At 37.6% G+C, this 23158-nt stretch overlaps 1 protein-coding gene across 2 annotated transcripts in view; it reads right to left on the bottom strand.

The window, feature by feature from the left end:
• Nucleotides 1-5673: 5673 nt before the first annotated feature.
• Nucleotides 5674-23158, bottom strand: part of RTTN (rotatin) — a 92584-nt gene continuing 75099 nt past the window's right edge. For both annotated transcript variants that reach the window (XM_059836330.1, XM_059836329.1), the window contains exons 42-49: nucleotides 21233-21327; nucleotides 17578-17655; nucleotides 16106-16232; nucleotides 14162-14361; nucleotides 9697-9964; nucleotides 8200-8303; nucleotides 7767-7836; nucleotides 5674-6012 (exon numbers count right to left, since the gene is read on the bottom strand). In XM_059836330.1, the coding sequence (XP_059692313.1) occupies nucleotides 5930-6012; nucleotides 7767-7836; nucleotides 8200-8303; nucleotides 9697-9964; nucleotides 14162-14361; nucleotides 16106-16232; nucleotides 17578-17655; nucleotides 21233-21327 (1025 nt within the window). In that variant the 3' untranslated portion in view covers nucleotides 5674-5929. The remainder of the gene's footprint in view (nucleotides 6013-7766; nucleotides 7837-8199; nucleotides 8304-9696; nucleotides 9965-14161; nucleotides 14362-16105; nucleotides 16233-17577; nucleotides 17656-21232; nucleotides 21328-23158) is intronic.

The following is a 23158-nucleotide window of genomic DNA, read 5'->3' on the forward strand; positions in this document are numbered from 1 at the left end:
ATCCTATGAGTCTTTTCACTTTTAGATTTTTTTTTTCCCCCCTTAATTCTTTTTCTGCTGTTCTTGGCAAATATTAGGTCAAAGAAAAAGCTAAAATTTTGTTTTAAAAAGAGTAAGTTAGCTATAAATTATTTTACAGAAAGCAGTCATATAATATGCATGTTTTGGGGTTGTTAACCTCAGGCTTCTCAAGACAGAGTATCCGCTTTGATACTAAGTCAGAAAACCCCTTATAGAGTGATTCTTTTGAAAGCAGACATGACTTGGCCAGCATTAATTGTGAAAGGAAGTACAGCAGATTTTCTTGAGCCTCTTCCTTCTTTTCCAAAAAACCTGTCCAGCTGAACCTGTATTGCACTAAAAACATTCACAAATCAGCAAGAAAATCAGCTTCTACCTATCCTTGTCAGCAATGGACCAACAATGTTTAAGGCATACCTAAACCAGCTTTTCCCTCATTTTCAGAGAGAAGCAACAAACAAATTGGAACTTGGTCGCAGTTTTTCCTTCTTATCAATACAGTCAGAAACTGCATTCAACGAGAACTTTCCTGCTCTAAATAAAGTGAATTGGTAGTCTTTGGCCAGTGTGTCCTTTTAAGAGATCTTCCTTGCAGGTTAAAGCATTGCATACAGTGATACATTTGGGTGAAGTACTTTGAACATTGCACCATTGTTAACATGCATAGTTTAGCATTAATAAAATATTTTTGCTTGTGATAAATAACTGTCACAACTATTTATTGGGATAATTTCTTGCATTGGATTTTCAAGGGAAGAAAGCAAGGTTAGCAAAGTTTTCAGCTTTTTGCAGAGAAAAGCATGTTCTCTAAGTTGCAGGACATATCTCTGACAGGTTGAAAATACCAAAAGGGGCTTGTTTGTATCACCCATGCTTTGTAAAACCACAGACACAAAAACCAGATACCTGCTAGCTTCTTGAAAATAATCAGTTGCATTTGGTAGCAGGAATTACTCTTAACCTCTGAGATCTCAATAAAATCACATGAATGCTGGTCTTAAGTTAGGGAAAGTAGAAGAAACAACAGATGCTGCTTAGAAAAAACAGAGAGCTGCTTAAAAAAATAAAAAGTTGCAATAATACGTGTGCTTTTCAATAAAACAACAAGGAATATTGAAATGTGTTTGTTTCTGATTTAATTTTAAAAAATCAACATTATATTTCAGACTAGTTTGATAACAATAGCTGATGATTTAAATGGCATAATTGTTCAAATTGAGAATTAGAAATGCCAAATCAAATTCAAGATTCACATATTCAATAGAATTACTGACCAGAAAAATTTACATTTTTAGGCCCTAAATAATGCATTATTAGATCTAAAAGGTGCATCGGTAATCCAAAGCAAAGGAAAAAAGACAGAATAAAAGCAGAAAGACATCAGCATTGAAGTTACTGAAAATTTATTAGGCTTCTCTAAAAAAATATGAACATCTAAAAAATGTACAAAAAAATCATAAAAATGTAATATTAATCAAAAATCTATTTATGAGTATTCTGAGATTTCTTTATAAAATAGATTATTTTTATTTTCAACTGAAGTGGAAAAGAAACGTAAAAATTTTATGCAACAAAAAATGAACTTTGTTCCAAACATCTCCATCACATATTTATGAAAACCCTTCTAAATCCAACTGTCTCCCAACATTTCCATTTTCAATAAAGTTATAGAATCATATGCAAAAATCATATGCAGTATTGATTTCTATTAAAATTATATTTTTGCTCTGTGAAGACTTGCACACATACTTTAAACACTAAGGACCATGATCTGAAAAAGGCAAAATATCATAGTCCTATTGGCAAGCGACCAAGAAGCTGGAATGATGACATAACATCCAGATTGATCATTCAGAATTAGTCCATGTGTTTATGAAGAATGAGTACATTTGTGAACCTGAGCATGTTTGTTCGCTGTAAATCTAGTATAGACTGACACTCTCCATTATGGATGCAGGAAAGCAGGTGTTGTGAGAATCTCCTCTTCCAGTGAAAATGGGACCAGCTTTCACACCGTACAATTTTTTTCTTGAAGAGGTTGTGGTGGCTGAGATAGGGTTGGCAGGAGGAACATGCAGCTGAATACCAAACTGAATTGCAAAATCTGTACTGTTAATCTTCAGCACCTGAAACACCAGTTACAAAAATAAGACATACCCAAGAGCAGCTGGCACTTAGGCCAGAGGGCACAGACTGACCTTCATGCATGGGGCTCAACCCTTCTGGGTTACACAACAGGGAGACTACCCAGCCCAGAGGCCACACAGAATTGCTGAATGAGATCAGGTAATCACCAAAAAATAAGGAGGAGGTGATAAATAAAGAACACACATCTTCTAAAGTGTGACCCAGGAGCCAAAAGATGAACTAAGAAGGATTGAGGTGTTGTGAAATCATATTTACAACTGTCTCTCGCTCCTGAAGTAAGGGTAGTATGACTGTTATCACAGTGGTGTAGGTGTAAATGATTACTCTAGGAGGCCACCTGGGGGAAAGATTTGAAGGGATCAAATTTTTTTTATGGCCATAAGAAACCTCAAGTGGACTGTGGAGTGTCCCTAGACTCCCTAGAGGACAGCAATCTTCAGGTGTCTGCTGCCCAATATTTTTTTTCCCTAGAAGACAGTAAAACACTTCTCTGAAGGACAATCAGATTGGAGAAGCTGTCATAGTAGCTTCTACTTTACTGTGAAGGGAACTCCTTATATAAAGCTGGGCCAAAGTCTCAGTATAGAAAATTCCCCCCCCTAGTCTGGCCAGTACTGCTCCATCATTCCACTGAAGCCAGAAGCCTAAGCCTGTAATTGCTGTAATTTACAAGTTTGATACGGAGAGGAACCAATGACAAACTCCACCAGGGGCTGTGTAGTTGCTATGACTGAGGGAGGAGAATCCATAGTTCCAAACTGCTGGAAAACCAAAAAATAGTGCCTTTCTCATAAATGAAATATTTTTCTAAGAATTTTCAAGTAGGCTTGAAAATCTGTTACTCAAAGGTTTGAAACTTCATCAACAAGTTATGACCTAATGTCTCTATTTGCATGCGTGCACACACACACACAATCAATGCTAAATGATTTAAGCTTAATCCACAGTTTTTTACCACTCAAATGAAAAATTATTTCTTTGGAAGATTTGAACATGCAATAAATGACGCATCAGTCCTGAAAAATCTGAAAGCCTCATTTGTAGTGGATTTTATGTACATACCTCTTCTGAATTTAAAAATAACTTCTTTCTTGATTACAAATTTATCATAAAAGATAAAACAACCAAGTAAGAGCATCTGCAGCTAGTGCAAATGGTAATTGTGTTTTCCTGGATAAGGATTTTCAAGAGACTCCTAGCTTGCATGGCCATGCCTTTTATTAGAGAAACTAGATGCATGCTGAATATTACTTTTGAAGGTATCTTAGGCTTTAATTTTCTTTGAAAACCCAAACTTGATAAATACCACATCCTTGAAAATAGATACATCTCCAAAATACTGAAATTAACTGTGAATGAGGTCCCAATTTTTTGATTTTCTCTCATGAAAGCTGTTAAGACTAAAGGTTATTGTCAGGCTAATTGTGCTAGTCTAAGCGCCAGTGAACAGAAATTATAGGGTCATTTATGTTTTATAACCCACCTCTTCATTAATATGCAGGGAGACAGGATGCAGCCGCTGCATGTCCCTGATTTTTGAGAGAAAAGGTGATGAGGATTGCTGTCCTTTCAATAAATAAATAAATAAATAAATTCCTCTTTCCTTAACCTTGATGGAGCAAAGTTTTACGTATTCTGTGAAGACTTTGTACACAAATTGAATATACAGATTTGATGTACATGCCCTTAGAGGCTAAAAATTGTTTTGATTTTCCTGAGGAGCAACACCAAACAGAAGTATTTATTTATGCCATCGCTACAGTTGCTTCCCACAATTGTAAAATATTGCAAAATACTGAGAAAGTAGCAGTTAGATCTATGCTTATTTTGGGATAAACACAGCACTTGCACTAAGGCTCACTGTAAGAACAAGTGTATTAGCATTTTATCCGGATTTTTCAATATGAATAATTTCTTCAAGAATTTGTACAGCTCAGTAAAACAGAAATGTTTAATATAAAACAAGCATCTAGTTCTTTTATGTTCTTATTATATCATACTTGCATTTAATGAAGTCATTCAACTATGCAGCCCTATTTCACCTCACTAGATCCATGTGTATTTCTACACTTTGAAAGAGCTCTTGCCATCCTTGCTGAGTGGTTACTTCCATTGGAATTAATTTGGCATTGAGTGCTCTCATTTTTTGTCTCTCGGGAAAAGAAAGCAAACTGGCAAACTATCTCTATTTTGACTTACAACCTGATTTATGAGAGAAATCATCAGGACCAAGTATGCTGAAACATGTCTCGGAAGAGAATCGACACTTGCTAGTCTGAGGGGAAGAGACCCCCCACCAAGCCCAGACAGCAAACACTAACTTGCAGAGCTGTCTGCTGTTGAGCGTTCTCCTGCCCTGCAGCTTACTCTTCTGCAACACTTCTGGGATGAGCACGACAGCATTTAACAACCATTTTGTAAGTTACAGTAATTATGCAATGTATCAAGTGGAAAAGAATCAGGCTCTGGTGGTCTCTCCTTGCTTTTTGTTTGGTGGAGGAGCCAGGAGGTTAGCAGATAATTACACTTCTAGTAGTGATTTAATCCAGCCACTATAAGCACCACGCTTATGTGACCTGAATAATATCAAGTCACACATTATTTATAAGCATCACAAAACAAACAGAAAAAAATCCCCTCTGTCAGTGGAAAATACTTTCAAATACCTGGTTAGGAAGAAAAGACTCACTACAGGTAGACATGGCCTTGCTACAACTCTTTCTTAGAGATGTTACCCAACTCTTTCTTAGAGAACTTACCCAAGTTTTACTTTCTATTTGCTCACTTTTATCTGTCCCCGACATAAAACAAAAGCTTTATGTGTCAAGGGAAATCTAAACACCCTGCTAGATATTTCAGAAGCATGTTCAGCAAATCTGTCATGTGCTCAGGCATCAATGTATTTTTCTCTCAAACTCATTTAGCACAGAATACTGAAAAACTTATGACAATAGTTACATAGTAGCAGTTCAAAGAAAGCACAGGCCTGGATAACAGACTGTTTTTTTCCTCAAGGAAAAGATATGAAGTGTTTATAAATTGGAAAACAACAGATTGTGTCTCAAATATTTTCTGTGATGTTGTAACATAACTAACTAAAACTGATGCACATACCTCATGTCCTGAATAAACTGCTATATTAACATAACTGTCACCTGTAATATCAGCAATTGAGATTCTTTTTCAACTGTTAGTATCTTAAAAAAATGCAGCAGTTTGAATGGAAAACTCCTTCAAAACTAAAACACACACGTTGCTGTTCTATACCTAATAGGTATAACACACCATGACTGCCAACTTTTTCAGTTATTGAATCTAAGTATGCACTATGCACATCTGCACCATTACAAATTACAATCCACCGACAAGAAACACTGATCTCAATTAAAAACCCCTTTATTAAGACCAATCCAAAACAGCAATTCTAATAGTTTACAATAACAATTTCAATGCATAATTTAAGAAAATTACTGATTTTTCACATCCTTTTCCTCTGTACAATCCTCCTCCTGTGTACATACTTTACATAGTAGCCTCGTTACAATTTCCTATTGGGATTACAGTACAAATAGTTTGAACCACAGCTAGTGCAATTTCTTCGGTTCAAAGTGATGAACTCATTCCTCAAAGGCTTCATAAATTTCTTCCATAGCATGTATGCTGCTGCTACAAATCCATGAATTAGAAGTGTTTTCTTTAAATTTCAGGCTCCCATTGAATAAGCCATCCAATTTCAACATGAGAAGTCATCTGATGATCATTAACAATCAAGAAGCTGCACTATATTCTCTAGGCATTTTAAACAGTAGGCATGTAGCTCATTTTCTTCTGGTTGTGGAGTAGCTAAAAGAAAAAACAAAGATTTGAACTTCTAGTTGACTCTTAATACAAAATGATTTTTTCAAAGATGGCATCAAATGCCTCGCTAGAATTCATGCCATTTTATGAGCTTAACCTCTACATTACGAGTAGCAAATCAAGTACTAATACCTTATGTTGCAAAGTCTGTTTTTTTGTTTTGTTTTTTAAAAGGCTAGTGTTTTTAGCAGCTTTCCAAGCCCCCATGCTTAGGTGTAACAAATAAAGTGAAAACTGCCTTTTGATTATGCTGTTACAATGAGACCATGCCTTGTTCTTGCCAAAACTTCTCCTTGGGTAGGACAAAGTGGGAAATGAAAAATAACAATAGACATGTTGAAAAATTCCCCACTTGTACTCAGAACAATCTACCATTTTAGCCCAACTATCACTGTAAAATGATCAAAGCTTTAATAGGGTAGGCTAGTTGAGAACCTTAAGGCAGGAAAATACAGATTACAACTTCACATGACCATGAGCTGTAACAATTACAGTTGCATAAAATCTTTCATACTCAATATTTTGATATTTAAATGTTTATTGATTTAAAAAAAAAAATCAATCTTTCAGTCTAGTACTTTATGTTCTAAAGTAGTAGAAATAAATAGGGATCAAAGCTACAAGGTGCTAGTTTGTAAAAGATGCATATTTCTACCCTGTTGATTCAACGTAGTATTTTGAAAAGTCTCTTATCAGTGGTAGTTACGCTGTAAAGAACAATACAAACTTATCTGTTTATTAACATACTATCAGCATATGAAACGTTGCATTATGTCATGTTTAATGGTTGACTTTGTAAAGGATGAGTTTGAAACAACAGTACATTGACAAAATGAATGTATTTGGGTGACAGATCAGGAAGAATTATCATGAGATGTTCTAGCAAAAATAGATCTCCTCCTTATTAGGATACTGACAAACAGTGTTCAGTGTAGGCAGAAATTTTGTGGCAATTCTATTGTGCAAAATGCTATTGGAACTTGGTATTATAAGCCCCCTAATTGATAAACCTATTTGAGTACATCTATAGAGCAATTAAAATCAGTAGAAAAATTCATTGGCTTAAAATGAAACATTTGTATGTTTTTGCAAGATCAGAGTCTTGATGTGACTAACAATCAATAAACCCATTATTAGCTGCTGAAGCTCCAGCTACAGACCAGTGTTTGAACATCTTTCAAAATTAATGCCCTTGAGCTGAAGATAGCAACCTATCATATAAAAGCTATTCAAACAATAGTTACGTTCAGTTACTGGAGCAAAAAACTCAAGCTTTCAGAAAGTCAGCTAACTCATGGTACAGTATTTTAAGACTGGCATATATCTGTTATGATCCCTTCTCTGTGTGGCTGAACACAGTGAGGTTGAGCACTGTTAAGCAAAGTCAATGTTAAATGAACAATTTTTCTTATCGCTAAATTTAAGAATTAACACAGAAACGTACTGTGCAAAGAAAGCATTTTGCTGCAAGCACCATCAGACCTATTCTTACAAACTAACTTCAGCAATTACCTAAGATCTTATTTATAATTTGTTAACCAAGAGGCATTTTTCTGTATCTGTATTTATAAGATGCCTAACCATAAAGCATATTACCACTCATTATTTTAGACACAAAAGTATCCTTTCAAAACCTTGTAGCCCAACAAAAACTTATTGTGATGATATAAACTGAAATGTATTAATGATCTACCTGAAGGAAAAATACAGAATTGGCATTAGTTGGAACTAAGACTTACTTTTCTTCACTAAAGAATAAGCTTCATCTATTCTTCTCCTTATTGATGGATTCTTCAGAGTCACTTTTGCCTGTAGCACACACCAACACACAAAAATACAATGACTTGACTTTCTTCCCCACATGTTCACACTTTAACAGCAAAGTTTAGAAAATGACAATAATTCAGGAGAAGTGAGAAGCAGGAATTTAGAATTAGCATATGACTGTATCATCATACAGATTGCATTTATATAAGCAGTCACAAACCACAGAGGACAAGCTGCTTCCTTACCATGTTGTTTAATCTCCTACCTTGAGCAGCTATGTGATGAAAATAATAAAATGGAACCGCTGCTGTAAACTTTATTTTTATTTACTTAAAGGTTACTGTATTGTTTACAGCATAATAAAATTAACATAACAATTTTTTCAAGTATTTTTCAAATACTAACCTTCTGATAGTTGTGAAGCAAAGCCCAAAGTGAAGCTGCTCCTATTCTCTGAACAGCACAACTATCACTTTCCAAACAGGCAGACAATACTGCAATCGCTTTATCTAATGAGAAAAATAAAAAAAAAAATTCACCTAGAAAATATCATGAAAAGTACATAAATATATTTACACATCTCAGTATTATGATACTTGGAGTACACTTATTTCTATGACAAGTATTGGTATGGCAGAGGAATTACAGATAATTTATTATTAGATTAATTAAATTTAAATATGTTCATGAAATCAGCAGACTACATTGAAAGAAGTGTTAAAAAGAATATAGCAAAACAAAACCAAGCAATGCTAAAATATTAAGCCATCAGTAATAAAACATGCATGTTATGTACAGCCATCAGCTATGCATAGGGACTGAGTAAGCCATGAAACTGGTTTGTAACTCCCAGTGGGCACAATTAGAGCTACATCAGGATAGAAATTAAGATGTTTCTATTTTCCTTAGTACTTAATATGTAGATGATTTATAACCAATGAGAAATATTTGCCACCACATTGTAGGTGCCTTAATTTCCTAGCCTTGCTCTGAAGCCAGACTCTTCAAGTTCGCTTGTTCACTCCATAATAAAAATTCACAATTATGTAACTGAATAACGTATGCTTAATTAAGGCAGCAAATCAGCATCTTAAGAAGATATGAAAAGCATGGACACTATGAAAAACCTGCTGAGAACTTAACAAAGACAGGATCATTCTCTGCAATTAAATGGGGTAAAGAAACATGCCTTTTACAAACAACCGAGAAAAAAGTTCTGTGCATATTGTTACATTAAATACATATGCCATGATCATAACTTTATCATTATCATACATGTGTTCTGCACATGACAGAACACAAAATAGTTTGTCTCAACATCCATGACTTGCAGGAGTTAATAAGGTTTTGTCAAACTGAAATATAGGAACTTCCATGGTAGAAATATTTTTAAAAAATATTTCTAAAGTAAGTTATTTCAAACTGACTGACACAAGGAATCCTTCAACACCAACATCCCCCCACCCCACCTCGAAAAAACTGGCTCTTTAAGAAAACTGTGAAAATCCTTTTATTCATAATGTGTTACTATATTCAAATGATCAGTCTCACAATAAATCCTGATTTTTTTAAAAAAACTATTTATTTGCTTTTCCTTTTGCTATATATTCTTATTTTTTAAAAAAACTATTTATTTGCTTTTCCTTTTGCTATATATTCTTATTTTTTAAAAAAACTATTTATTTGCTTATCCTTTTGCTATATATTCTTATTGGAATTGTTTTTCTGACAAAATATATGTTCTATAATTACTTCTACGAAAATAATTTTTATTAAAAAATGCTTTTCTAAATAACAATATTGAGTGCTTGGTCAGTAACCCAAATTGCAATGAAAATACGGTATTCTGGAAGACACAATATTCTCGGAGCAAAATAGCTTATATACCCTTTAGATACTTACCATTAGCTAATATCTTTGGTTTATTAGTTGGACTAAAGCATATGTTATGTAGAATGAGAAGTGCTAGATGTTGGCTGCTCTTGTGTTTGTATTTACACATTTCCACGATCTGGTCTAAAAACCCTTTTATCTTCATGATCATCTGCTGTCCATCTTCTCCAAAAGATATGTTGAGTAGCAGCTTTAGCCAAAGAGTAGACACATTACCAGGATTTTTATGACTTCCTTTTGGTAACGAAATAGACAAAAAGTTCTGCAGGAAGTTACTCTGTCAGAAGGAAGAAAAAGGATGTTAGAATTATAGTATTCCATGGTTTGTTCACTTCTGTTTCACCTTCCAGTCTGAATACTTGACCAAAACCTAGTACTAAAGTTTCATTTACATATTTCAGGAAACCCATTATTAATCAAGGATTTTTGAAAGAATTACATACAAAAAAGAATCCACAACTTGGTTAAAAAGTTAATATGGTAAAATACATTTTCTTCTGTTTTGTTCTGTTTTCTGTTTACAAACAGAGAGGGTCTGGTGGGAGAAGTGAAGGTCGGAGGCCGTCTTGGGCTTAGCAACCATGAACTGATTGAATTCTCAATTCTTGGCCAAGTAAGGGGGGGCGGTCAGCAATACCACAACAATGGACTTCCTGAGGGCAGACTTCGGCCTGTTCAGGACACTGGTTGAAAGGGTCCCTTGGGAGACGGTCCTGAAGGGCAAAGGGGCCCAGGAAGGCTGGGCCTTCTTCAAGAAGGAAATCTTGAAGACGCAGGAGCAGGCAGTCCCCACGTGCCGTAAGAAGAGCCGGCGGGGAAGACGACGGGCCTGGCTGAACAGGGAGCTTTTGCTGGGAGTCAGGAAAAAAAGAGAGTTTATCACCTTTGGAAGAAGGGGCAGGCAGCTGAAGAAGAATACAAGGACCTCGTTAGGTCATGCAGAGAGGGAATTAGAAAGGCAAAAGCCCAGATAGAGCTCAACCTGGCCATGGTCGTAAGGGATAACAAAAAATGTTCCTATAAATACATTAGGAACAAAAAGAGAGCCAAGGAGAATCTCCCTCCTTTACTGGATGCCAGGGGGAGCATTGTCACGAAGGATGAGGAAAAGGCTGAGGTACTTAATGCCTTCTTTGCCTTAGCCTTTAACAGCTACACCAGGTATCCTCAGGGTATTCAACTCCCTGAGCTGGAAGACAGGGATGGAGAGCAAAATAAACTCCCCATGATCCAGGAGGAAGCAGTTAATGACCTGCTATGCCACCTGGACTCTAAGAAGTCTATGGGGCCTGATGGCATCCACCCAAGGGTGCTGAGGGAGCTGGCAGAGGAGCTTGCCAAGCCACTCTCCATCATTTATCAACAGTCCTGGTTAACAGGGGAGGTCCCAGACGACTGGAGGATTGCCAACGTGACGCCCATCTACAAGAAGGGCCGGAAGGAGGATCCGGGGAACTACAGGCCTGTCAGCCTGACCTCGGTGCCAGGGAAGATTATGGAGAGGTTCATCCTGATGGCGCTCACAGGGCACATGCAGGACAACCAAGGGATCAGGCCCAGCCAGCACGGGTTCATGAAAAGCAGGTCCTGCTTGACCAACCTGATCTCCTTCTATGACCAGGTGACCGACCTAGCGGATGAGGGAAAGGCTGTGGATGTTGTCCACCTGGACTTCAGTAAAGCCTTTGACACTGTCTCCCACAGTATTCTCCTGGAGAAGCTGGCGACTCGTGGCTTAGACAGGTGCACTCTTCGCTGGGTAAAAAACTGGCTGGATGGCCGAGCCCAGAGAGTCGTAGTGAATGGAGTGAAATCCAGTTGGCGGCCGGTCACAAGCGGAGTCCCCCAGGGCTCAGTTTTGGGACCGGTCTTGTTTAATATCTTTATTGATGATCTGGATGAGGGGATTGAGTGCTCCCTCAGCAAGTTTGCAGACAACACCATGTTGGGAGGGAGTGTTGATCTGCTGGAGGGTAGGAAGGCTCTACAGAGGGATCTGGAAAGGCTGGATGGATGGGCCAAGGCCAATTGGATGAGGTTCAACAAGGCCAAGTGCCAGGTCCTGCACTTGGGTCACAACAACCCCATGCAACGCTACAGGCTTGGGGAAGAGTGGCTGGAAAGCCGCCTTGCAGAAAAAGACCTGGGGATGTTGGTTGACAGCTGGCTGAATATGAGCCAGCAGTGCGCCCAGGTGGCCAAGAAGGCCAATGGCATCCTGGCCTGTATCAGAAACAGTGTGGCCAGCAGGAGCAGGGAGGTGATCGTGCCTCTGTACTCGGCGCTGGTGAGGCCGCACCTCGAGTACTGTGTTCAGTTTTGGGGCCCTCTCTACAAGAAAGACATTGAGGTGCTGGAGCGTGTCCAGAGAAGGGTGACGAAGCTGGTGAGGGGTCTGGAGCACAAGTCTTATGAGGAGCGGCTGAGGGAACTGGGGTTGTTCAGTCTGGAGAAGAGGAGGCTGAGGAGAGACCTTATCGCTCTCTACAATCACCTGAAAGGAGGTTGCAGAGACGTGGGTGTTGGTCTCTTCTCCCAAGTGACGAGTGACAGGAAAAGAGGCAATGGCATCAAGTTGCACCAGGGGAGGTTCAGATTGGATATTAGGAAAAATGTCTTTACTGAGAGAGTGGTGAGACACTGGAATAAACTGCCCAGGGCAGTGGTGGAGTCACCATCCCTGGAGGTGTTCAAGGAACGTGTGGACAAGGCATTGTGGGACATGGTTTAATGGGCATGGTGGTGTTGGGTTGATGGTTGGACTTGATGATCTTACAGGTCTTTTCCAACCTTAGGGATTCTGTGATTCTGTGATAATTTATGCAATGTAGATACAGTAAAGTTGACCCAACACAATATATTTCTTTAAAGGCTAATTCCCACGACTACGTAAGCTTTTTGCTTTGGACTTAGCGTTTCTGCCCAAAAATAAGCTAGAAGCAATTTAACTGAATCAATGCACTACTTACCTAATGTATTCTTGATTCCTATTTATTATTGCTTGTGTTATTAGCAAACATTAAAGGTATCATAGAATATCTCAAGTTGGAAGGGACCTATACGGACCTATAGTACCCCCCCTTCACTGACAGCCATAGTAATGTCCTCTATTTTTGTAAGCTTTGAAGAAAGAAATCTCTGTGTTGATATGGCACGTACTACCGCTTCCCAATCTCAGGGTTTGTCTCCACTTTAAGAAGATTCTGAGCAGGAGAAAATCTATTCGCCTGTTGCAAGAGGGAGATGTTCTAACTTAACATTCCTATGATGAAAAAAGTCCTTGACTAAATATTCCCAACCTCACTGACCTCAACGACTCATATAGGCATCTGGTCGAAAGCAAACAATCCAGCATACAAACTCATTGTGGTTTCCTTCACATGAACGTAATACTGGTAATTTAATTTTCACAGATGGAATTAGCAATTCAGCATTGCTTACACTTATGAAAGCAGTCTTCATTCTCTCTCCTGAGCTCTAAGTACAATCACACTAGTGTGAAACTCTGAAGACAGCAAAAGCCAAAACACTTCACAGAACAGCTACCATAGAAAAGATTTCAAACTCTTCATTTCTATCAAAAAGTTTGAGTATCAGCAATTTTGTAACTGTATGACCAGATTTTACATAATTAGCACCACAAAAAGATCGTATTTCCCCCTGCTTTTTCTAACAGGTATTTAGGTCCAAGCACAGAACATTGTTAATCTAAATTGAAAGAAATTGTTGTATTATTAAACTACTATAAAAGATGCTAAAAACAAACACACTTTTTATAATTTCTGTTGCGTTAGCTAGTTTTATCACGTCACCACTATAGCTGATTTTCTACATGGTTTGACTTCTTGTCCCAAGGTGCTGAATTTATTTAAATGATCAAAGTTAAATTTAGAAGAAACAGATTTTTCAAAGAACATTTGATAAAATAGAGTAAGGATCATCCAATATACAAATTAAAGAGGGAAAAGACAGCACTTAAAATTATATAAGAAGAATAGATTTCTACGTAACAGCCAATTACTGACATGTAGGACATCTTCTCTAAAACTATAATTTTTATGAAGATTATGTTTCACACAGTATACCTAATGATTAATACAATGTTTAATTTCTTGTTCACTCACACTCTTGTTCACTCAGTTTGTTCTACTGTATGCTCACTTTCATTAGTGATTGCTATCAATATATATGGGTATTAAAAATTTTACACGCCTCTGAAAGTGAGAGGTTACAAAAAGTTCTAGCAAAAATTGCGTAGTTTCATATGCTCTTTCTCTCCAGACTATGAATATGACTGAATTGCATGCTGCACTTAGGGAACAGTAACACAACTAACTGAGAAGACACAATGGTTCTGATTCCTGTAGAAGCATCCCTATATGATCACAGGACACTCCATATTGAAATATGAGGGTTTACTAAAAAGGAAAACACATCCGTCACATTGCTAAAATCAAGAATATTATTTACTTACCTTCTGAATAATGCCTCTACAGTCATGAGACAGAGCAAGGTTAGAAAGAAGACAAAAGACCACCTGCTGAATTGAGCTGTTATCGTTTGACACTTGGGAAGCCAATTTCAAGATGTTATGCATTAATGAATTGCCAGCTGCACTTCGTGCAGACAGAAGTGATGATTGTCCACCACTGGCCCAACAAAGTGAAGCACAACCTTAAAGAAATGAAACATTTATCATATGAGAAATGCACATATACATTAAAAAAAGAAAATCTACACAAAGAGCAGCCTAACAGCTCAAATATTGAGATGGGGCTTTTGAAAGGATTGGGTGGTTTTTTTTTTCTTTGAACCACAGTGAAGTCAATGGGACATGCTTTGAATAGAAACATGCCTGAATGTGGCAGTTTACTGGAATAGGCGTCTACTGTCCTATTGTTCTAGAATCTAAGAGGCAATTCTGCTGTTGAGAAGCCATCACTCCATCTCAGAAAGTCTCCTTAAGAACCGGAACACTGTATCTAAGGCATTATACAATTATTTGGCACCAGAATCTGAAAGGACTCTCTGAAACTGGTTCAGAAAAAGAGGTCTCTATACATCTGAAAGGTTTAATAAGTTTCTTAAAATAGTTTTCCAAGAAATAAAAGCACTGTCTGCATCTGTTATTACCTTGTACCACAGTAGCATGCAAAATCCTATGCTTCAGAGCTTCAAGCTCAAATTAATACAGCAGCAGGGAACAACTAAGTTACCAACATAATGTTTGTGCACAAATATGCATATATACCTTTTTATTCAGTGGCGCTTGCAACGTGCAACAACAGTTAACTTCTTACATGGCAAAAGTAAATAAAAATGAGACAGTTTTTAACTGCTACAAACATCTACATGCATTTCTTTGTCTGACTACACTAAGTGGAAGTGGTTAACAAGTTCAGAGTAGGGAAGTTTGGGTCACCTCATAAGCCAACTATTCTGAACAGAAAGCAAAAACATAATTAATCTAAAATCACTTGCCCTTATTATCACGGAAAACAAAAATGTAGCTGAGAGTCACTCAGAGTTAAGGAACAAGAAAGACCATCAGAACTTCAGCTTGATTTCCAGTACATCACAGGACATTACATTTTAACTTTATATCCTGTGGTTAACTAATACATATTTGACCTTTCCTCAGTCCATATTAAAAAATGTCTTTATGAAAAAAAGCATCACAAGCTCATATAAGGTCTGGAGACACTAACTGAAAAAGAAGGTAAAAAAGCTCAGAGACTGTTTAATTAATATATTTTAACCATGCTAAAGTCTTCTATGGTATCTTGTCAGGGAGAAATCAACAGATACTTATACGTCTCTTCAAGCCACTAGCAAATCATTATCTGAGTTAATAACTAGGATATGGGATGAGACAAATTCATACTAGAAAAAAAGAACAGGCTTTTAGTGTGGGGATAATTACTCATCAATGGAAATAAAGGGTTTCCTCAAATGAAGAAGAGAATCCTTATGCAGTATGTACAAATACAAGCTACTGAGCCCAATGCATAAATAAATGGAAGAATTTTAATACACAATTAGACTATTGAATATTTCAAAACCAGAATGTTCTCAATAAGGCCTGAAGTACAAATTGTATTAAGTACTGATACATTGTTCTCTGTAAGAGAATTCCTAGAGTAGTATTTCTACAATATGCTATTCAGTTTGGCAGGACTTTCAGTGTAACCTTCAAATACAATTGTACTCCTGCTAAATCAAACAGACTGAAAGAGGATCTGAACAGAAGTCTTGAATGTATTAAAATCAAAACTCTTGATAGACTTTGATGGACCAGTGCTTTTATACTTTCCTCTTATGGTAGTAATAAACATTCTTTTACCTTTATTATGCTTTTCTGTCTTAATTATTCTGGTTAAATATTTTTATGTATTACATCATAGAGTGACTCTCATACCTGCAGGATAGTTTGCAGTGTAGACACAAAGCAAATGCAGAGCTATTTGCATTGAAGAGTCGTCTATTAAAAACCACGGCCATAGCGAATGCACAACAGGAACAAGATGAGCTTTGAGTGCTGCCATCTACAAGAACATGAGGAAGAATTTAAACTACTATACTATTAAATACTTTGAAAATGAAGTATCAATAGAGTGAGAAAAGCACATTTTTATATTATTGTGCCCCATTAGTTTGCTTTAAAAGATTGTACAGAGAGAACTGACATCCTCATTTCAACACTAATGAAATGAACTCTATCCCAGTCAAAACCAGCACACATTTTAATTACTCAGAGACATGCAAACAGAAGTAAAGATTTATTCATTCCAACTGTGATTGTTCAAGAGCTCCCTATTCTAAAGTTTTATTCTACTCCAACTAAACTAATTATTGGAACTCAAAAAGCATGGAAATAGAAGAGGGCAGTTCTACAGAGCAAATGATAGAAAACTTCAGTTATCAACAGCAACCTCCTTTTCTCCTCCAAGCAATTGTCTCTTATCTGAGATTACGGCACAACCAAGTTATGGGGACCTTAGGGATAACCTGATGGCTTATTCAGGCCCATAATTTACATGTTCTGTATACAAAAAGGATGCTAACACATGCCCTCAATAAGGGTACTTCTAGAAGGTCTGGAAATCTTGTGGTTCCACCAATGCATTTGCTAAAAGTAGCACAAGTTGTATCACAATACCAAGACAAATTAAACTGTGAAACAGAAAATGGAAATAAATGTGTGAAAGGTATCAGCAATAAGAAAGGGGAAGAACAGTGATCAGAAAGAAAGAATACAGAAAGAAAGACAAAAAAGTGATGTAGTATTTTCCCCATGGAAAAAAAACAAGTAGAAAAGAAATTGAAAAGCACAGGCAAAAAGACAAAGAATCTGAAATGAAAAGAAGAAATTCAAAACAAAATTCTGAGCAAGAAAAATTATGGATAAAAAAAAAATCAAGATGAAAACAAAATTGTGCCTTGCAGGATTAGTGTAATTTAACTTAGACAAAGAAAAGTAAATGGCAAATTATTATTTAAGGTTTGTTTTTTGGTTGTTTTTTTTGTCTTTCAGAAAGAGAAAGGAAAAAAGGAGAGAGGAATAAGGAGAGGAAACTACTTTCCAAGATGTGACATGTATCTCTTATGTGCCTTTCTTGTGACCCCACACTTTTCTCCACATCCATTTTTCACATTATATGCTTTGAAAAATTAATTATTGATTTAAGCAAAGCAGAACTGGGTATAAAGGGTGATAGCCGTCTGAAACCTTTGGGAGATGATGTTTCAATATGAACGTTGAGTTCCTAATGCATGTATGAAATATTCTTAGGAGGTGGGAATAATTCAGCCAGCTTGAAAATAATTTCAAAATAGAACTTCATTCACTAACTGAATGTGCTCACATTATTTCAGTATAAGAATACTTACTTTGCATTCTTCATTTTGAAAGAGGCAGTTTCTGAGGAGCTGCATAGAAGACTTTAACTGCTTGATAAGGTTATCCTCCTATCCAGAGAAAAATATTTGAAGATCATCAACATAAGACCAGAACAAATTTCATACAAGGAGGTAAGAGATTTCAAAGGAGAGGTGCAAATCTAAGGCATCAACATTTGGGTCACATCTCTTCAGCAAAGCTTCCTTCTGATCTCAGGCAGGATTCATCTCAGCTAGCTTTAAACGTGTACTAAAGACATTTATAACAAGTTACTTAGAGTCATCCTCATCTCTCTCTATAACCCACAGATACTACTTCTAGCGGCACTGATCTGGCCAAATGCAGAGATCTGTAACGTAGAGCTCCATTTCTCTTTCAGCTAATGAAAAATGGGTGGGAACACTTCCTGGGTATTTGTTCCATCCTAAAGCAGACAACTAAAACAAGTCAAATGAATCACTCCCTAGAAGCAGCTATTTTTCTTTCTTGGATAAAAGCAAGGATAAACTAGCTCTGTCTTGCAGATCTCTACATTTGGTCAGACCAATCCATCCTTATATTCCCAGTGTCTTAGTTCCCTATCCTTAATAACAGAAATAGTTTCCAATCTGATAAGAATATTACAAAGATAAATACAGACCTTTGGACAGTGGGGTACTATACTGAGATTCAAGTATACAAGTAAAGAAAAAAATCCATCTTCATGATAGTGCTGTGACACTACAAGGCTAACGATAGCTGACCTAACTTCTATAAGGTTGACATACTAAACCACTTCTGAAAGATGATCAAATTCCAATAAGCTTGTTTACCATAGGAGACTATTTCTGTTTTATCAAGCATAAAGGAACAAAAACGTTAAATAGGATTAATGCTTAATCTCAGACAAGGTGAAAAAATAATGCTTGCTTATAATTCATATCATGTACAGTTGATAACACTTAAAAAAGAAGTAAAAGTTTATCTCAAAAAACAGTTAATGAAAGTCAGGCATAGTAGATGAAAAAGAAACATACAGGTCATCACTAAAGATGCATTTTATGACTGGTTTGTCTCATTTTTAGCTAAAAAGATGCTAATTCTAAGATGTTCCTTCAAGAACTTCCATATCTATTAATTTAATAAATAAAATAGCACTAAATCCTATAAAATGCCACAAGCTACAACTTATACTTAATGTGTAAACTTATAGGAAGCTGAAAAAGTTATACGGTGTGTTGATGGCACTGTTTGTATTTATTTTAGGATATCTTGATTTTTACTAAGATCCTGCTTTGAGGTGTTTTTTTGAAAGCTTGGCAATTTGTAAATACTTTTCACGCCCTTGCTTAGCATCACAGTAATGATTGTGAAAGAAAAGGAATATCAGGTAAAATACTTCAGTTGCCCTGAGAAAGAAGCTAGGTCAAACACATTTTTCTCAACAGTTAAAAGAAAGAGAAAAAGAAAAAAAGCTCTGATAACTTCACTTTGAGAGCTGTGCCTCGAAGTGGGCTGAGGGGCAGTTTTCTGAATGATCAGCTAAATCTGACTATGAAAGCAATGTCTCAGCTTCCCTCACATGAAACTAGATTGCTTGTTGTTATGCACCACCTATGATGAACAGCATGCTTACATAGGATGTAGCAACCTACAGTCCCAGCTCAGCAGGGAAATCTGCCACAAAGTCTTTTGGAAATCTCTTTCAAAAATTCTTAATTAAACACAGTCTTTCTGACCTTCAGAGCCTTTCAGAGGCTCCTTTCCTTCCATTTCTTTCAAGCTTTAAATTCCTTCTACATTTAGCAGAGGAGCAAACATCCCCAGCTTCTCCCTTCTCAACGCAATCAAGATAAAGAACCAGCTGACTTCAACCTTACTGGACATATCCAGGGCAGGACACCTTCCAGCCTCCACCCTTTGAAGAAGGGATAATAAATGTGTTCAGGAGATCAAGAAAAAATATTGTAGCCTTCAAATGTCAGGGTAAAACTCAAATTCTTTTAAGAGCTCATTGTTATAAAACAGAGTTCCACCCTCTCACAAATCAAGCCTAATGTCTGTTTGTGCCAACGCCTCAGAGAAAAATACTATCAAGCTCAAACAATGCAGAAATATCCTGCAGGAAGATATCTTCTGCAATTTCTGCTTTATGTGGGAGTGGACACGAGATCAAACTTGACAGCAGAGGTTACTGTCTGTATTTTAATAATTCTCTTAGATGAAAGTGGTAGAAAACAGGCAGATTGCAACAAAAATCTTATGAAACTGTTGTATGATAGTAAGAAATAATCTATGTCTAGAGGTGGTAAGGAAGAGCTGGGTAATGTGAGAGTCTGGAGCAACTGGAAGGGAGGTTAAAAAAAAAGGCTAAACAAAGAAATTGTGAATGGAGAAAAACTGGGAGTACAGGGGGTGGAAGGAGTGCAAGTATGAGGTAAAAAAAAAAAACCTCTGACAAGAAGTTAAAGCCAAGGACAATTGAGTCTGATGACAAGACACCGAGACATCCAGACCAAGTATGCAGGAGAACAGAAAAAGAATTAGAATTGGAAGCCAGATAATATGAGAAGGTAGAGAATAAAAAACTATGACTTACATGTGCAAGCAGACTGGAACTGTTTTTGGGGTGGGAGGGAGATTGACTGGTATAGGAACAGAAAAAAACTAAAATGGCTAGCACTGGTTGAAAGACACCGAGAAAGAAAACCTGAGAATCAGGAGAATTATTATTGTGGAAACAAGATGGGAAAAAAATAGCTGGATTGGATAGGACCATGAAGTCAAGGCTGCAAGTTCAACTATGTTTGAAAATAATACCGTACTCTTAGATATTGTCATAGGCTAAATAAATATCATAAATTGCGAGCACTGACAAATGGATGAATATGTATGTGAATGTCTGAAACTGAACTTTTGAACTCTCTATCAGAAGCTTGCTAGTTGCTGGCTTCAACCAGAATGGGCTTGTTGCTAATTCTGATAACCTGGACTAAAAGTAGTAAGTCCTGAATCCTCTAATTAATGAAAAGACAGGAGACAGAACCATTAAATCAGAAGCTGATCATGTGTTGTACTTCGCACACAGATTATTTAGATTAGGTAAACAGGGGTTTAGAGTTCTGGAAGGAGAACCTGGTGGCAAAAAGAAGGATTCCTGAAAAGAAATGGTCTCTGTAAGAAAGAAATGGGTCCAAGAAGAAGAATGCGAAGACCCTGGCTGGAGGAACAATGCTGCATGTGGGAGAAGATCCTGGAGACCAGAGAGATACATGGAGACAAACATCAGTGCATGCCCAGGGGCTTTGGCCAGTTACACCCAAGACTGGTAACTGAGTAGCTGCAAAGCACAAACTGATGTGATGATTTTCGGCCTGACTTTCCTGAACCAGCAGTCATCTCCATGTTGGAAAAGGAAATTGAGACCTAGTGAACGTAACTCTGGGTGGGAGAGTGAGTGCATGAGATAATCAAGCTGCTAAAAGTTCTAAAATCATTGAATCTTAAAGAAGCCCCAGTATCCAGATCCACTACAAGTTGTCATTTACTCTCTCTCCCCATGACAGATACCAACAGTATCTGCCTCAAGAAAAAAATAAAAACAAGACAAATAAAAGAGAGCTGGGAAATGCTTTATCATATCAGTTTTTTGCTTTTTATAGTTACCTTTTTTTTCTGTGCTTTCCCAGGCTTTAGGGAATCCAGATTCAGCTGTGCATGAATGTGTTTCATATTTTCTATACAGCTGTCTATCAGGTCAACTGGAAGACAAAAAGTATTAACATTTAGAAGTTCATTCACAATCAAAAATATCTTTCTTGCAATTATCTTGATTACTGTTACCTTCCTGAACTGAGATTCAAGGATTCAGATGTCCAAATTCTGCGAGTTCATAATATATTGTTATCTTCTCGAAATCAGGAAGTAACTAACAGTCTCTGAAACGGAGTGCATGCAGTTGAATGATCTCAAGAAGTAAGAACACATTTGAGTCCTCTTGCAACACAGTCCTGTGAGAGGAATGCCCAAAGGAATGACTGATAAGATGGAGAGGGAAGAATGATTTGGGAGTAAGAGGATAGCAACTCATAACTCTTCAGGATATCTTCAATGACGCTGACTAGAAGACTGAAGCTTCAAGACATTAGGGCGTGCATTTATCTTACCCAACTCTTCCCTAACAGCAGCAGATTTGCTGCATCTGAGGTGAGACAAAGGAAAGCAAATGTTCAGGTGACTCAAAGCGCAAAATGATGAGTTAGGCACTTTTTGTGGGATCTTTAATTTAGCACAAGATCATAGGCTCATGGGATAATTCAAGTAGGAAGAGATGGCCTCCAGAGGTCATATAGTCCAACCTCCTGCTCAAAGCAGATTCAGCTATAAGATCAGGCAAGGTTTACCTGCAGCCTTATCCAGTTGGGTCTTGAAAATGTCCAAAGACACAGACTGCACAGTATGTCTAGGCACTGCTTGACTGCCTTCAAAGGGGAAACATTTCTTTACGGCCAGTCTAACTCTCACGTTTCAATTTATGCCCATTCTCTCTCAGTCTCCTACACCATGCACCGCTGTGAAAAACCTGGCTCTGTCTTCTTCAAAACCTCATAGGCACGAGAAGGCTGCTATTAGGTCCTCCTGAAACCTTCTTTTCTCCAGGTTGAACAAAACCAGTTCCCTCAGCCTCTCCTCTAAGGACAGGTGGATACCTTGGTGGCCCTCTGCTGAACTTGCTCCAGTTTGTTGATGTCCTTCTTGTACAGGGCCAAAACTGGATGTATTATCCTAGATTTGGTCTAACGAGTGCTAAGTAAAGGAAAGATAATCCTTTCCTCTCGATCTACCAGCTGTATTCCTGGCAATATAGCCCAGAATGCTGTCACTTTTCTCACATTTAGCTTCCTGCCTACCAAGTCCTCAAGGTGCTTTTCAGCTCTCCAGTCAGCCTGTATTGCTGTAAGAAGTTGATTCTTTCCAGGTGCAGGACTTCACATTCGTATCTTAAGAATTAGTCCTTAAGAGCTGAACAGGTGATGTTAGAGCTACAGATACCTTCAGGACGTTGACAACTTAGCAGATGTCTGCTGGAAATACCATACAGCAGAGAGGAAACAGTCCAGGAGGTTCCTGGAGCGTGTGAAAGGTGACTTCCTGACACAACTGGGGAGTGAGCCAGCTAGGGAAGGTGCCCCATTGGACCTGTTGTTCATGAACAGAGAAAGACTTGTGGGGGATGTGGTGGTTGGAGGCCATCTTGCGTAGAGTGATCATGAAATGACAGAGTTTCCGATTCTCAGAGAAGTAAGGAGGGGGGGCAGCAGAACTGCTACCTTGGACTTCCAGAGGACTGACTTTGGCCTGTTTAGGAGCCTGGTGGACAGAGTCCATTGGGAGGCAGTCCTGAAGGGCAAAGGAGTCCAGGAAGGCTAGACATTCTTCAAGAAGGAAGTCTTAAAGGTGCAGGAGCAGGCTGTCCCCATGTGCTGGAAGACAAGCTGGTGGGGAAGACGACCAGCCTGGCTGAACAGAGAACTTCGTATGGAACTCAGGGAAAAAAAAAAGTGAGTTTATGACCTTTGGAAGAAGCAGCAG

Source organism: Gavia stellata, chromosome 3, assembly GCF_030936135.1.
Source record: "Gavia stellata isolate bGavSte3 chromosome 3, bGavSte3.hap2, whole genome shotgun sequence".
NCBI lineage: Eukaryota > Metazoa > Chordata > Aves > Gaviiformes > Gaviidae > Gavia > Gavia stellata.